The 16,468-nt window shown below is 45.9% G+C and overlaps 1 protein-coding gene across 1 annotated transcript; it reads left to right on the top strand.

Moving 5' to 3' along the window:
* The first annotated feature begins 9,687 nt into the window (after positions 1–9,687).
* PSMG4 (proteasome assembly chaperone 4) lies at positions 9,688–15,670 on the top strand. Its single transcript, XM_053980804.1, has 3 exons — positions 9,688–9,949; positions 10,073–10,148; positions 15,411–15,670. Exons 1-3 carry the CDS (start codon positions 9,773–9,775, stop codon positions 15,530–15,532), a joined length of 375 nt encoding a protein of 124 aa, XP_053836779.1. The 5' UTR covers positions 9,688–9,772; the 3' UTR covers positions 15,533–15,670.
* Positions 15,671–16,468: the final 798 nt, after the last annotated feature.

The raw sequence follows: 16,468 nt of genomic DNA, 5'->3' as shown, positions 1-16,468 counted from the left end.
GCCACAGCTGTGTGCTGTGACCCTCATTACCCTTGCTGCCAACAAAACCCCTGGCTATAACATAGCCCAACTACATCACCCAGACCCAAATTCTTGAGAAAATTCCTAAACTGTGGGAAAGCCAGCAGAAGAGTCCCCTGCCTAACAAGAAAAGGTACAAATGCAGGCAGAGAGAAGATTATAGGAACATGATCATCAGTGGCTGAAGGACAGGGTAGAATCAACACCAGCATTGAAAGCTGTGAGGCCCTAAAGGAAGAAAGCAGAGAGGCAGCAGAAAACTGCAATGCATCAACACTGAGGGTGCGCTCACGGGAGCAGCAAAGCCCGGTCCTCCTCCCTCTGCCTGCAGCTGCCCGGCCAGCACACCAGAGTCTGTCTCTGCCCATCAGTGCAATGCTTAAACCCCACAGCTCATCAAGGCCAAGCTGTCTTCAGGTCACAGTAGCCCGGGTTAATGCCAATGTGTGCCCGATGAGACAGGCGATCACAGGGTGATCCAGGACTGGACAGAGAGGGGTGGTTACACTCTCAGCAGTGGCCCCATGCCATCCTGTCTGCTGGGTGAGCTCTGGTCACCCAACAAGCCCCAGTGGGTGAGGTCTGGGCCCTGTTCCTGCTGTATTCACAGCCCCCATGTCCTCCTAGGCAGCCCCCCAGGGGAGCAGGGTCACCCCTACAGTGCTGACACACTTGCCAGCAGGGCCCAGGGCCAGGGCAGCTGCCCCGTAGCCCCTGCCAGTGCTGCCATCCTGGGCCATCCCTGGCCTCATCCCTGCTGAGGCCAAGAACTTCTGGTGCATCCTCCCCACAATGGGCTTCAGCCACATCGCAAGATAATTGTTTTCTCTTTTACTGCTGCTACAAGTCATTGTTCCTAGTGAATAGTTAAAACTCTGTGACTGTTTAATTTTTTTCTGAGAGCACCTGTGTGCTCACCAGTTCCTCTTTATTACAGAATGTAAGGGTTACTTCCACAAAACAAGAGCTGGAGCAAGGCAACCACTCAGTACTCTCAGAAAGGAAACCCCCCCAGCTTCAGCTTAAGGACTCTCACTGCAGCACTTTGTCAGCAAAAATTACAGCAGTAAGAAGCCCCAAAGGAGGCTCTAAAGGACATCCCAGGACCACATGACACCTTTCACGTGCATAGTGATACATATTGTGCACTTGGTTTCCCATAGCACATAATGGATCTGTGTCAGTGTTATTTCCTGGTTCATCTCGTTCACACTAAGGCTGACGGGCATGCCCCCATATAAGCAAATGATAATATTAATAATAATGAATCAAGCATCTATAAAGCCTTCAAGAATATATAATACGTGGGAATACCAACTACAGAAGTGCAAAAGAGAGATGAAAAATTATTTCTCTAATTAGGAAATTACTAGATGACGAGAAGCAAAGAGCAGGTAAGGAGAGGCAAAGGGCAGTTTGCCTAGTACCGGGTGAGAGTGTTGATGAAAAATCGATCTGCTCTCTAATAAATCCGCTTGCCTGGCCCCAAACGTGGCAAGATGTTGAATGGACGCTGGGCTCCCTGAACCAATGATGGGAAAGCATTTTGATTCCTGTGTGCTCTGCTTGCCAGGCATAAATATTAATAAGGTTCCAGCCTCAGTGCTGTTGCTGATGCAGCTGTTTCTACATTCATGTGGAACAAATTCAGTAAATGCAAAAGAGCAAGGCATGAAAGAAAATATTCACTTGCTTGTCTGAGTTATTCTTGAAATCTGGTCTTGTTCCTTTCTTTCATAAGCAGGATTTTTTTGGGGGTTGTGTGTGTGTGTGTGTGTGTATGTTCGGGCTAAAGTAAAATGGGACAAATTTGCACAGTTTGAGGATCTTGTTGCAAATGGTAGTGTCAGAAGGTACAAAGGCTGGCAAGACCCTCATTTGGGCCGTCAGGTTAGAATCTGGAACCGCAGCGCTACAGGAGCCACATGCCCAGCAAATACTCCTTTTTTGTTTCGATTCTCCTTGTTTAAAAAAAAATTCTTTCCACCCCAACGACTCATCCTTGAAACCCCGATAGCACCACGCTGCCCTGCATCAGTACTAAGTCTAATTTCTACTGAATCTGTTGCCTCCCTCGAGCAGCTCGGATTTGGTATGTTAGGGAAGCAGGAGCCTTTGTAACCGCTTTGAACAAAGAAATTTTTTTCAAGGTCTTCTGCCACCACCCTGCTCTCTCCTCCCTGCGGTTGCATTGCGGCTGGCAGAGCTGCTTGCTGTACGAGTGTGCTTGTCAACTCGTTAACACTTTCTTTTTCCCTTTGCTAAAGGCATGATCGTGCAAATTAATCGTAAAGACCTTATCAAGCAGCTGCGTTGGCTTCTCAGGTGCCTTTGGTAAGCATTTTCAGAAGAGTGGAAAGAAAAGAAATATGATTTTGAAGGCTGAAAAAACCGGTCCCAGATCACACATACGTGTATTAAATATCTGTCTTACTGGCAAAGAAAAATGACTGAGAGATTTCTCTCTCCCCGGCACCAGTTGCTGTCCCGTGTTGGGCTGGAGGGAACTGATCTGGGTGTCAGGAACTCGCAGCCGAGAAAAGCAGGGTTTGGGGGAGCTGTGCTGTGCTGTCAGTGCAGCAGTACAACCGTTCTTCTGACGGCAGGATTTACACAAAGGCTTTGATCGTCTGGTTTATTGAAGCTGGAAGCATCCTCACCAAGACAGAACCAAGAGCACAGCTGAAAGCACCATTTCCATCCTTTCCTTCCCCTTGTGCTTTAAGGAATCCCTGAGCTGGAGCTGCAGTGATGAGGAAAAGGCGGTAAAATTGGGGTGTGGTGACGGAGGACCACTGTGCCAGCACTGACATTGTCACTCGGGGACATCCGTGTAGGTGATTGATAGGCCGCTTGTAGGGGAGCAGGGAAGAGCCGACCTGCACCCGCAGAGTTGTCTGGGTTTTATGGGCTGAGGCCTCACCTTGGCACAGGTGGGGATGCAGGTAGGTTAAGCAAACCATCCAGCACTACCTCTGAGCACACACTGCAGCATTTTACACAATGGCTAAGTGAGGTTCATCATTACAAGGTTTATATTCTGCTCACAGGAGCAGCTATTTTTTCAATTGATTTGTGTAGAGGCTGGCTCAGATTCTGAATGCATTAAAAAAAAGATATCACTTCCAAATTACATTAATTCATTTGTCCTGTTCTCTCCTCTCATTTTTCAATTTACAGGTCTTCACAGGATTTAGGGATACTTTTCACCAATTTGCGTTTGCCTCACGAGAAACATTTAACTTCATGTACACAAATCTTTCAATCCTGAGGAAGGTGACCATCCACCTCAGAACACTATAATAGCAGCAACTGTGCCTGTCACCAGCTTTTTCAAACACAAAAGCAGAAAAGGGTGATAATTTCTCATGCTTTCTGAGAGGCAGCAGAGAAGGATATTTTTCAGCTGCTGTTCAAGAGTGGGACACAGACTTTCTGAAGATGCAGTTTCAGCCTCTTGGGATCATACTTTGAAAATGCATTAAAGGGACTGATAACATTTTCCTAGGGTAATGTGTTCTGACAGCCAAACTATTCTGTCTGTTCTGTTGTCATGCAAATAGGGAACACCCCCATCTTTGGCTACTAGCATGAATTATTATTTTAAATGTTTTAAACTAAGGAATTTGGAAACAGATCACTAAAGTGACGTTTGCAAAAGTTATATCCGGTGTAATCACCAGTAAAATCACATATATCAATGAGGTGTCAAACAGTAGCTGTTTGACATACTTGTGCTAGGAAATAAAATACACATCAGATCTAAATAATGATTTTCAAGAACTGTACTAGGAACTTGGAGACCCTGGCCAAAGCAACCATATCCTTATGGATCAGGTGACATTTGCTGCTCTCTAGTTATGTACAAACTATTGTTTGAGATATTTACTCCTTCTGTTAAACCACTGTGTTCAACAGAGCAGGAAGGAGAAGCCAAGAGAAAAAACTGGATTCAGCTGAGGAACTTCTGAGTGGAGACTGGGAGGCTGCTAAGGGACAATGCCAGGCCTGTTAGCTTCCTGCCTTGCCCAGGGAAGAGGATGGAAAATAATAAAAGCTGATTTTGTACAGCTAGTTTTGCTTGCTTGCAAATGGAAAAGTGAAAAGGCCATGGCACCACTTTAAAGAGTAATGAAAGAAAGTGGCTGTTAGGAGAACCAGACTGAGAGGCAGGCCCTTGCTGGCATGCTGGAGAATGGGATAAGCTGTATGCAGGCACATCCAGTCAGACCTGCAGGTGAAGGGTCTTGTGACAGAGACTAATAAGTCCACAGCACAGCGTAAAGAGCAAAAGAAGATTCATGGAAATCCTGGCATCAGCAGAAGGAAAGTACCCAGAGGGGTGGGGAAGAGACCAGAAGTGCAGCAAGTTCCATAACCATGGCAACAGCAAACTATCTGTCAAAAAAAGGAATTTCATTCCACTCCCAAAGCAGCCTGAATCTCGGTCAAACCTTTGTTTATGTGGCTGCCAGTGCTGCATGTTGAATCGGTAATTTCCATGACTATGAACGTGACTCTCTGCAGCCTGAGCAGACAAGTGAGCCCTTGAGTCTGCAGCAGACTGACATTCCCTCTGGTTCAAGGACACCACATACCCTCTGCCCTGGCCTTGCACTGGTCTAGGTGACCCAGGGACAGAAAAATATCAGGATCCACCAGGTGTGTTGTATGTCACATAAGATCTAGGAATTGAATTGAGCAATATAAAGGAAAACATTTTTCAGTACTATCTTATGGGTTTTTTCTTTCCTTTCTCAGTTCCATCAGCCTTTCACACCTGTGCCCTTCCCTGTCAGATCACAGGTATGTAATAACCCATTGCTCCTGCAGATCTCACTACAGCTGCTGACATCTATGGGGAGTTGATGTTGGTAAGATGCTCTGGGATTCTCCACCATGAAGTGGTCTATCTGCATACAAAATATGATTTCCAGTTGACTGCATAAACCTCTTGTCCCCAAGGGGAGCAATGAGTCACTCCGTGTTAGTGCCTCCTGTCCAGCAGCTACAAAACCACAAGTCTCAAATGCTCCAGCAGATCTAAGGCAAGGTCCTCCAACGACTCATATGACAAGGAAAGGAAACTTTCTGATTTGATAACAGCAGAAATTTAGTCTGGGCTCACCAAGGTCCTTACAAGCTGCGTGTCACACGGAGTTGTGTTCAGCTGCAGGGAGATCAGCAACAGTTATTGTGCTCTTCTAGTCTGCAGAGGAGTGAAATAGAGCAAGGTAGAAGGGATTTGCAGGAGGCCACTGGGTCAGCTGGGCACAAAACCTAATAGCAATGATTTCTAATCAAACACACTGTGCAGAGGATCACAACTGACAGAATTGCTGTGCCACCTGCATTACAGGCTTCATCCCACATCTATGGAAATCCTCACAGCTGAGGTTACAAACTCAGGGAGGAAAAAAAATCTGTTACCTTAAGTCTTTTGGGAATCAGGAACTTCATTTCCTTGTAGCAATGCCTGCCTAGGTACCAACATGTATGATGAGGAGGTGTTGTAGCAGTTCTTGTAGTATTTTGCATCTGCTTACTAGTGTTTTTCAGAGAGAGCTGGCTTTGATAGTGCTTTGGATTGCAGGATTCATAGCATGAACTTGGTGCAGTCCCCTTGCAGATCTCTTAAGCTGATTTTCATACAAGTTCACAAGTCTGATTCCTCCATTTCCTGCAACTTTTTCAGAAATTCCAGCCCGGATTCTCTTTGCATCTCTATTTCTGAGACTACAACTCAGGCTGATCAATACTTGACAAAGTGTTTTGAGTCCTCAGGTTACCCCTATGGCCATAGTTAGATGATTCAGAAGCAACTCCCTATAACAACTAACCAACAACCCATGCCAGGATCCCAGTAAAATGTTTTGACCAGTTTGATTCCCCAGACTGACTCATCATCACGTTAGATGAGCACGAGAAAGAAGGACTGGGCCAGCCCCACCTTAAACTGGTTTAGGTGGCCAGAGCCTCACAACCATGGTAACAGTAAAGTGTAAGTGGAGACATTTCTCCCTTTCTTGCTTGCCTGATTCTGCTCCCTATAATGACAGCACAAGTTTTTGAGCAGTGGCACAACAATCTATGTCAGAGGATGGATCCAGCTGAGAAAAAGCATTCAATGATAGGGAAAAAAAAAAAGGGGAGAAGTGTTTTTTCCAGATCCTCAGGTGCCTTGATGTAGAGGGAGAGAAAAGAGCCCCCTCAGCCATCAATGCCACTGATGGAAGTCTGCATACAATGAGCATCCAAGCCTCAAACAAAGTAGATCCCTGGAAGCCTGGGACTGCAGCACAGCTACTGCAGGAGTAGCCTGGTGTCACGGAGCCTTAGCAGAGCAGCTGGAAGGTTTTGCTTGGCTTTATCAAGGGTCATTTACTCCTCTGCAGAAGGATGGCAAATGAAGAAAGCTAGAATATCCTAGGCATCAACAAGAGGTTCACTGACACACACTTCTTGCATGACACCTGCCTTCTTGCATGTCAAATTCACCTTTATTCATGCAGGAGCCAAAGCACAGAATACATTTTGGAATCAGAAAAAATTGCTGCTCTCAGTGATATCCCAATTCATAACTGTGCTTTATGGGTCTTGACTTCTCAGTTACCAGGAAGAAGATTTACTCCTCACTTAAAATTGTACTGGAGGGGAGATGATGATCAGTAAAAAAAATCAAGGTTTAGGATCTAGTGACTCTTATGGGCAACCTAACTTTTGGAGAAGAACAAGGTAGATAGAAGTACATACCTTTAAATCACCTCTCCCTGATCTCATCTGAGCAGGAATACATACACATCCATATAAACGTGCAGTGCTTTTGCCAAGGTGTGTTTACTTTGTCATTATTTTTCTCTCTAGTGTGTCACTACACCTGAGGCTCATTGCAGCGTCATACCTGACAAACAAGGCAGACTTATGGGTGCTGCTTTCAAGGCCACAGGGAAAAAAAGATGAGCATTTTAAAAGAAATGCAAGAGGGTCCATACACATATAAAGTGCTTTCTCCTCTCATTTTGTAGGGATTCTCATGGCCTTGCAGTGCTGTAATAAAGACATTAATTTCACACTTGATGGTCTGGTTCTGCACAGCTCTACTCACACACCTGCACTGCAAATAAAAATGCTTAACCAGAATTTTAGTCACTAGATGAATGTTTTTCCTTTTCTGAGTTTAAACAAGGATTTACAGAGAGCAGCTGCATTTCACAGAAAAGCATTGAATACATGGAACTGCTAATGTGCAGAGGAGCCCTGTGACTTACTTTTAGAGGTCTGCAGGGTTTAGAATAAGGGACGTTAGAAGCACTTTGGAGAAGACTCCTGGTGAGAAGAGGAACAGATCACAGCATGATGAAATAGGGGCAGTTCCCTGTAGGGAGAAGCAAGTCAGGAGACAGCCTTGGAAGCAACACCAGACATTTGCACCTGATGTGGAAAGACCAGCGAAGAAAACTCTTACTTCAGTCCAGCAGATGACTTTAACAAAGGTTCAGCACACAAACTTCTACTTTGTAGGAAGACACACTGAGCAGGAACTGTTAGAACAGATCCTCCACTAGGACTCCATTGCAGAAGCCAACTCTGACCCAGTATAGCAAAGAAACTGGCTCTGAACACTTAGAGAAGGATTTGCCTGCATAAATAAATCTGTCTGCAAAGCTGTGCAATGCCTTACTGTTCACTCTCACCTCCTTTCAAGTCAATGGAAACCAGACAAGAGGGGTTCCTTCTCTCTCAAAAGGGAGACCTAAAGCAGCTCAGGTGAACTGTGCCCTAATATTTCCTCTTCACTGATCAAGCAAGCTTGGGGCAAATTCCTCCATCACCTGTAGGTGTCTAACCACAGGAATCTCACCACCACCACCTGTGTAGCTGCCAGCAGACATTTTATCCTGTTCTTAGAATTTTATTCCTGCAATGCTCCTGGCTCCTGGCTGTTTTAGCTGGCAGGCCTGCCTAACCAGCTGCAGAGTCAACCTGCAGCTGCAATAAGCAGAGTGCATGCAGCCAACACTCTCTCCCTTCCAAGGTGGCTTTTGTCACCTATTTGACTGTTTTTACAGCTGTCACAGGCAAGTGTCGGTTTGCAACAGGCTGTGGGGACAGGTTTTTGAGCCCCAACACAAGACTCAGCTTCTGCAGTACCTCACCTTGTGGGAGGCCAACCCATGTGGAGGGAAAGAGCTGGGACTGGCTGTAGAGTCGGGGGCATGGGAGGACCAGCACAAGCCTGATGCTGTTTCAGCAGTGAGGCAGGGGACAGACATAGTGGGGGGCTGACACCATACATCCCATAATGCTTTGTGCAAGAAGCAAGTGACAAATGTAGGGCAAGGGAGGTGGTGTGCAACCCCCCCCTCTCTCCAAGCTGATCCTGTGCCATGGGATGTCAGGATATGGCAGCTGAGCCGGGCTTAGCTGCCTCCCGGGATTTAGTGTCAGTGCGGCAGCATGGGCAGAAATTAGTACAGGGTTGAGGATTTTCTTTGGCAGATGCCAGGAGAACTGGAGCGGCTCAGGGAAGAAAAGTGATGAAGGGTTCCTTTCCCTCCACCCGTTTCTTCAATGGGACAATGAAATCTTACCATTTAGAAATAGAAATTTTGATTTCCAGCGGTATGTAGGAAACTGGAGGCAGAGGAAATGCTGACTAAAAAGCCAATCTGTACCCTTAAAGTGCTTGTTCTTTGTGCAGAGATGATTGCCCTGCCGGCGGCGTGAAAATACACGTTTCCAATTGTAAAGGGCCCGCGGCCATCAGGGAGCCGACAATATTCTTATCAGCAACAGACGGTACAGTTACTGAAAATCCTCTCCAGTAATGACCGACTTTGGTGTGCTCCGGCTGAAAGAGTGATGAGCACAAAATTCACACTCAAAGTAGGGCTTTTAATTATTCACGGCTCCATATTCTCCAGAGCTATGAAAACCCGAATCACTTGCTTTGTAGATCCCCAATGCCGAAAACCTCCACAGCTGAATGAAGCCAAGGTCGCTGTGACCTTCCTCCCCCTTCCCGAGGCTGCACAGCACCACGCTATCCCTTTCCCTTTCGTCTGAAACCCCGGGGCTCCTCTCGGGTGACTCCCGGAGCCATCGATGGTATGGCGCGCGTCCGCGCGCAGGGGTCACCTGCCACCTAGTGGGGCTTCCCCATCCCTGCGGCTGCCTCCGCTTTATCCCTCTCCCAGGCGGGAGCGCGGCAAAGCCCGGGGAGGTGTGAGCCGCGGGAAGCCGTGCACGGAGTGGGTGCTCACCGGGGCTGCGGGTGTGTTCCCACACTGGTGGGGGTGTGCACCGGCGGGGTGCCTGCGCACCGGGAGGGGGTTGTGTCTTTTGGGATGGGAGGGGAATAGTCGGAAATGGAGGGGGTGTGCACCCACCGGGGGAGTGCAAGTTCAGGGGGTAGGGGGCACGGAGGGGGCGCGCTCCCGGGGGAGCGTGTTCGTGCTGGCGCGGTCTGTTCACGGACGGAGGCGAAGCTCGGGGAGGGGCGTGCACGGAGCGGAGTGCGGGCACCGGTGTGCGTGTGCGGGTGTTCCCTGGGGAGTGGGAAGCGTGCATCCCCCGGGAGCCGGACGGGGCGGCGGGCGCGCAGGGCCGGTGCCGGGGGCGGTGCCTCCCGGCGGGGCGGGCACGGCAGAGCGGAGCGAGCGCCGCCTCCCCGGGGTCGCCGGGCGGGCCGGGCTCAGCCTCCCGCTCGGGCCTTGCGTGCTCAGGCCTGGACGCGCCGGGAGAAGCGGCGATGGAGGCGGCGGGCGGCGGCGGAGCGGCGGGCGGCATCGCCCTGCACGACTTCAGCGGGCAGCTGGGCGAGCAGCGGGTGCACTTCCACGCCATGCGGCTGCGGGACTCGCTCTTCCTCTGGGTAGGCGCCGCGCCCGCCCTCGCCAGCCTGGCCGTCGCCATGTGCAGTCCCCGTGTGAGTGTCGCAGCCGGCGTCCCGCCCGCTCCCCAGAGCCCCGCGGCGCTGGGGGGTGGCCCCGCCGCCTCTACCCCGTGCTGCCGGGACTAAGCCGTGCCCTGTGCTGTGCTCCGCTTGCAGGACAGCATCCCGGTGGCCGCCTCGCTCCTGGGGGACCCCTCGGACACCGCCTCCTCCTGCCTGGCGCAGCGCTTGGGTAGGTGCGGGTGCGCGCTGCGGGCGGGCGGGGGTGCGGGGAGCCGCCGCCCACCGGGAACGCGCGGGTCGGCACCGGGTCGTGCCTCTCTGGTGGCCCTGAGCCACCAGCCCGGGCCGGGTGGGTTCAGAGGGATGCGGTGTGCGCTGCCCCGGCCGCAGAGCCTGCGCTGCTGCAATTTGCGGCAGCTTCCATGCAATTCACCGATTCACTTTTATTTTCCCATCCGTGTGCGGGTCTGTGGCACCTGAGTCAGCGGCCTTGGGCAGGCTGGGCACTATCAGAAGTGAATTATTTGATATCTTTATCCTGGCTTTGGGTGCGAGGCAGGGCAGCACATGCTGCACCTGTAGAGTGGGGTTTCAAGTGACCTCTCTGTAAACCTGTGACACTGCTGTGCTGGTGGGCGGGGTGGTCGTCATGCCAGGCACGTGCATTTTACCTGAAGATGAAGCCAACCCTCATCACATCTCGCACTTTTTAGCCCCCACATTCCAAGAAGTTCTGGCCTGGGAAGCCCAGGGTTGTCTCACAAGATGCCTGGGCTTGATCTGACTGACCCAAATGGGCACTGCTCGGGATGCTTCCTTTTCCATCACGTGCAGTGTGCTACAGCTACTGCAATAGCTGAAATCCTGAATCGTAAGGACAGCTTGCAAACTACCATGTCCATATTAAAAAGATTAAAAACACACGGCCTAGTGCATCCTATCACCTTCACAGTTTTGACAGCTGTGTCATGCTGGTTACTCATCATCACTCACCGGTGGCTGATGCAGCTCCAACTGGTGAACTGCTGATGTGCTTGTTACCAAGTTTTAAAAGCAACACGCTGAGCTGCTCAGTTTCATCTTACTTCCTCTGTTTCAGATGGAAAGGCCACAGAATTATTAATGATCTGTGTGCTGATCTCAGTTTCAGACAGCATGTCCTGAATTTGTATTGTCAGGCACTTCCATGAGTCTACAACACCTGCTTCTCCTTCATGGCCACATATAAAAAAGGGTTGCTCACAAGACTAATCTTTGAAAAATGGTATTAGCATCTTTTCTTCTTCACAGTAACTTGTGTTTTAATATACAGTGTTTTAGTCTACCCTGGTGGCACAAATTTCTCTACACACTGAGTTCAATCCTTTCTACTTTAAGTAATAATTTTATGGGGTACTGTATAACACAACTTCTTTATGTGTAATTAGTGCCTTATCCTTAGGAAGTCAGTCAAAATGTAGTCAGAGAGGATTTACTTCGGATAAAATGTAGTTTATTCCACTATTCCAGTTCATTCCAAATGGAAATTTGGTCTCCTTGTCATTAATTTCTTCTGAATCTTGCTGTAATCTTCTGTGTAGCATTGTAGCCCAGCTGACAGTTCTAAGTTATCTTAGTGATTGCCATACTTCTTTTGTTGTTTTTTATATACATGTGCTTGCTATCTCTTTAAAAGATTTATTACATGTTTCATAGCTGAAGTTCATAAGAACTTACCATTTCTTCCGTTAGCTCTTTCAGTGTTCTAGGACAGAGGCTGCTTGAGTCACCTGACTTTTCTCCTAGTGAGTTGTCTCAGTTTTGCTGCCCTTTTTTCTTATCCCTTTTTTCTTTTTTTCCCTTGAGGTACTTTTATTATTTGCACTACTGATTTCCCATACTTTGTTACTGAGACTGATACTGTTGCTTGGTAGTGGTCTATAGGTTACTCTTTATCCTTGGACTATAATGTACCTTCCTATTTTCTGTTTCTTTGTGTACACCTAAAGGTGTCTTTTGTTATTTCATCTTACATTTCTGAGCTGATTGTGGCCCAGCTAGGCTTTTGGTCCATGTTCCTCTGTATCCATGACATCTATCCACTGGGTTGCAGGTTTCCTTGCCAGTCAGTTCCTTTCATATTTTTTTAATATACTGTTCTTGCTTGTGTGATGCTGGTAAAAGTATATTATTTTGGGGAAGGCCTATAAACCTTTTTCACCATTACTTCAAAGGGGAAAGTCAATAATACACTTATGGCTTTTAATAATTATGTGCTTGCTCTTTACCTGAGCTTCTAGGAAAAGAAATACATATTTTTGAATCTCACACCGCAGTCTTTAGGCTGGCTTTTGACAGTCCAGCAATTTAGGTCAACTCCTGGTCACTTAGTCCAAATTTATTTATTTATTTATTTATTCATCTATTTAAAAAAATATTTAAATTTAAAAAAATTATTTAAAATTTAAAATTATTTATCCTGAGACCAATGGATCTGCAAGGTCATCAGCAATTATCTTTGTTTCACAAAGTGCTTGGTAAGGAAATCTGTGCTCCACCTCAGCTAGAAATACGCAGATTTGCTGTTATTGGTGTTTAGTTTTTCTCTGGGAATTTAAATCCTTGTTACTCCCACACAATCTGTAATAGCAGAGATGCTATTCACAGCCAAGTCTGACTTGTAGTACTTCCAAGGTCGCCTTTTTAACCATCCTGACATGTGGTAACCTTCAGGCAGGCAGTTTTTCTTGCCTCTCTTGTCCCCACCATGCTTGTCACCCTTTTTTCCGTGCAGTTTCTTGTCTCCACAGGCACTAGCAGGAGTAGCATGCGGTGCCATTTTTACATAACTATTTCTATTTCTTACACTTGCTAGTCACATTCCATCATCTGCCATGTGTTCCTGCAATGTCAGGTTTCCTGCCCTGGAGCAGGAGTTTCAGTGCTGTGTGCATCACAGTGCACACATTCTCCTTTTGTTTTCTGGATAGTTTGGTAGGGGTCCTAGCCACAACAGCTGCATTTTGTGTACTGGCTCTATCTCCTTCCTTATTTCTGATTTTTTTTTTCTGTTGCTGAAGACACACATACTTCATTCTCATCCCTCTTTCTATATATATCTATCTACATCTGCTTTTATGAGGTGCAGTTTCCCACCACCCTGCCTGATCACTTTGGCACAAGATGTGTCTCACTAGTCAATGAACCCGAATTCTAAGAATGTTTCCTGTAGGATACTCGAGGCCAATTCTTGAGAAGGTTCTTGTCCATTAGTGCCTCCCTCACGTGCATATCCTGAAATCACAGTGCTTTGGGCTGCAGTACTGATTAGGGCCATGTCTTCAGTCTTCCTTCTATAGGGACTGGCAGACTCTTGGTGAAGATCACCTCAACCTTTTCTTTGAGTATTTCTCAGCTGGGCACTGGTCACTTCCATCAGCTCTTTTCCAGCATAAATAGTCTACAACCTCATGTCTAACATTTGTCCTGCCTCTTCTGCTCCTGCTGGGCTCCTCTTCAAGCTTTGGTTTGGGCCTTTGCTCTGTACATGAAGTTGTAGGAGCAGATGCGTGCTGCTGTAGTTTCTCCTGGTACTCAGCATATCCCGGACGATGGCTGTCAAGGATGTTTTTCCTCCACTTTGAAGAGCCAGTGGAACAGGGGTTATTAACCAGGCTGCATGGGAAGCAGACCAGCTGGAGGGCTTTTTAGGTAAGCCTTGTCCTTTGCAGTTTTCTGCCTTACTCTGAAGCTGCAGATGGTCTTCCACAGAGGCATAAGATCTGCCCTCTTTTGTCCTTTCTGCAGGAGTGCACATGTCCAACTGAATCCTCAGGAAGCAGGGACAGAAAAGGTCCTCCTGCCCCTCAGAGCTGGGGCAGAGCCCTGGGACTGGAGGTCCTTGGCACAGGAAACCCAGAGGGACTCCCAGATTCACACTGTTCTGGGAACTGGAGCAGCATCCCAGAGACTCTATAGGCAAACATAATTAAGAAGCTGAGTTTTGACACTGCAGTGCACTATATAGTTTTGTTAGCTAGGATAATGGCATTAATTAGTTCAGAATTAGCATTGCATTCATTTAGGGCATGATGATGAAGCACTAGTGCTTACAAAACATGCTGCTTTATACCACAAAAATCTAGTGCCAGGTGCTCATTTTTGCAATCAGAGCAGCACGCTGCATTATATCAGCATTTTGTAGTGCCAAGTCTTAAAAGGCAAATGAATCCTTGCATTTCAGAAGCAGCTCTATTTACTGAGTCAGGAAGCTGGTAACCTGTTAGGATAGAAAATAATAAAAAAATTATTTACATAATGAAAATGTCTTAAAGGAGTTTTTTAACTACATTTTATACATACATATATATGAGTTTCTGTATTTAACTATTTAGTTAAATAAATAATAAATTAAATCCTGTTTAGAAAGGATTAAAATCTTAGATGTCCAAATGTTTCTGTTTTGAATTGTTAAAAATTCAGATGACATTTTTGAATATTCAGCAGAACAGTCTGGTTCATGTCTGGGATCATTAGCTCCCAGCTCATTCCCGGACAAGAATATCTTGTGACCCAAATACTAATTTTTGTCTTCTATTTTACACAACTCAATTTAAATTTAGTGCCTCTTTTTCCTGTATATTGCTTACATTTTTCACAAAGTTTAGCTTCAGTAATATATAAGGAGGGCCACAAATTTTTTATATTACCGTGGTAAACTCTAAGTAGGATGGCATTTTGTTTATAAAACACTTCTTGGTGTTATCTCTTCTACTCTGATAATTAAGTTTTCTTGTCCCACTGGACAGTTTTTTGGTCACTGTTAATTAGCTCTGTCATGGAAGGCAGCTCATAATTTTGTAGCACCTCTCTCTAGGTACTTGTCATTACAGTAGCCTGGAACTTGTGCTTGGCTTCATCATGTTCAGCAAAGGCTCTCCAGCTCCTCCTTGGAGCATTCATGGACCCCGTATGAAAAAAGGTTAATGGAAACAAAATTGATAGCAAGCTTAGACAGAACTGGTGCATAGCTTTTTGGGGCCTTTTAAGGCTTATGAACCTTTTAAGGTTCATGAAAATAATTAATTTGGGCCCAATGACTTTCTTGAGCACTTTCCTTCTAATGTTTTACGCAGCACAAATTTACAAACTCGTAATTTCAGTGCTAAGAGTCCAGTACAGTCTGTGGTGTCACTTACAATGCAAGATATTTAAAAAGTGTCCAAATATCCACAAGGCTCTCCAGTGACTAGTGCTGTCTTGTGTCAGGTCAACAACTAGTTGACAATCACCAGTCTTATATTGTTCACTTCTGTGATGTGCAAAATATTGCCCAACTCCCCTGTGGTCAGGGACTTGTTCTGCTTTTCATTTATAACTGCACTCAGCACCACAGGAGTGAAGAACATCTTAGAAATCTGCATGATGTGGCTTTTTAAGAGGCTTACTCAAATACCATAATCACTTTAATATAAGAATAAACTCTGGCTGACTATTCTGTTTTGTGTTTTAGCCAGCAAGACCAAAAAGCAGATATTTGTCAGCTACAATCTTCAAAATACAGACAGCAATTTCACCTTACTCATAGAAAACAGGATCAAAGAAGAAATGACAGCTTTTCCAGACAAGTTCTGATTGTGCATCATTGTAAAAGAAGATGAAAGTTTCGTTTCAGAAAAACTTATTGCAATTTTCACACTGACATTATTAGTATATTTCTTTTGTATTATTTTGATTGAATTTGCTGTTGTTATTAAATATAGCTACACTTGACTTGGATTTTCTTTTTTTCAAATAGAATTTGAATTCTAAAAGCAAATTTTTTTTTTGCTACCCTGCCAAGTAGGATAGCAGATGGATGCTGCAATGGATGAACAAGATTGAAAAAGTGCATGTGGTGTGTGGCCTCTACACAGTACTGGGATCTGATGGCAAATCAGTTCCAAATGCTATCTGTACAATTAATCTACTGTGTACTAGCACTGAACATAGTATAGCAGCTTTTAGTGTTCAAATAAAGAAACTCCACATTTTTGTATGGTAAAGCTGTGACATGACTGTTACTTTTGTCCTTTTAGCCCCTCTTGGTTGTAGTACTGGTGCTAAATAATGGATTTCCTCCTATCCCTTGGGCACTTAGAACATGAGAAGGATTTCACAAAGGGTCATTTATACATCCCTGAGGACTACATAGAAGGAAAAAGCATAAGCCAAGTTCTGAGCAATAAGTCAGGCTGCTAGAAGAGCAACACTTGTAAAATTAGCATATACATAAAATCAGAGAGGTCTACTACCATGACCACCAGTGAAAAGCATCCTGCTGCTACATCTCTGGGCTTGCTTTCAGGTAGGATGGGTATCTTTTCAAAGGCAGATCCATTGGCTGTTTTGTTTAATGAGACAGGAGCCAGGAGTTAACTATCCAGGTTTTCCAGGTTTTGGTGTGTTTTTTTTTTTTTTTTTTTTTTTTTTTTTTTTTTTTTTTTTTTGGTTTTTTTTTTTTTTTTGTTTTTTTTTTTTTCTTTCTTTCTTTCTTTCTTTCATTCCCAGTTGAGCCCTGACTCGAGCTCA

The sequence above is a fragment of the Vidua macroura genome, chromosome 1 (assembly GCF_024509145.1).
Source record: "Vidua macroura isolate BioBank_ID:100142 chromosome 1, ASM2450914v1, whole genome shotgun sequence".
In the NCBI taxonomy this organism is placed as follows: Eukaryota; Metazoa; Chordata; class Aves; order Passeriformes; family Viduidae; genus Vidua; species Vidua macroura.
This window is presented reverse-complemented; position numbering and strand designations above follow the sequence as displayed.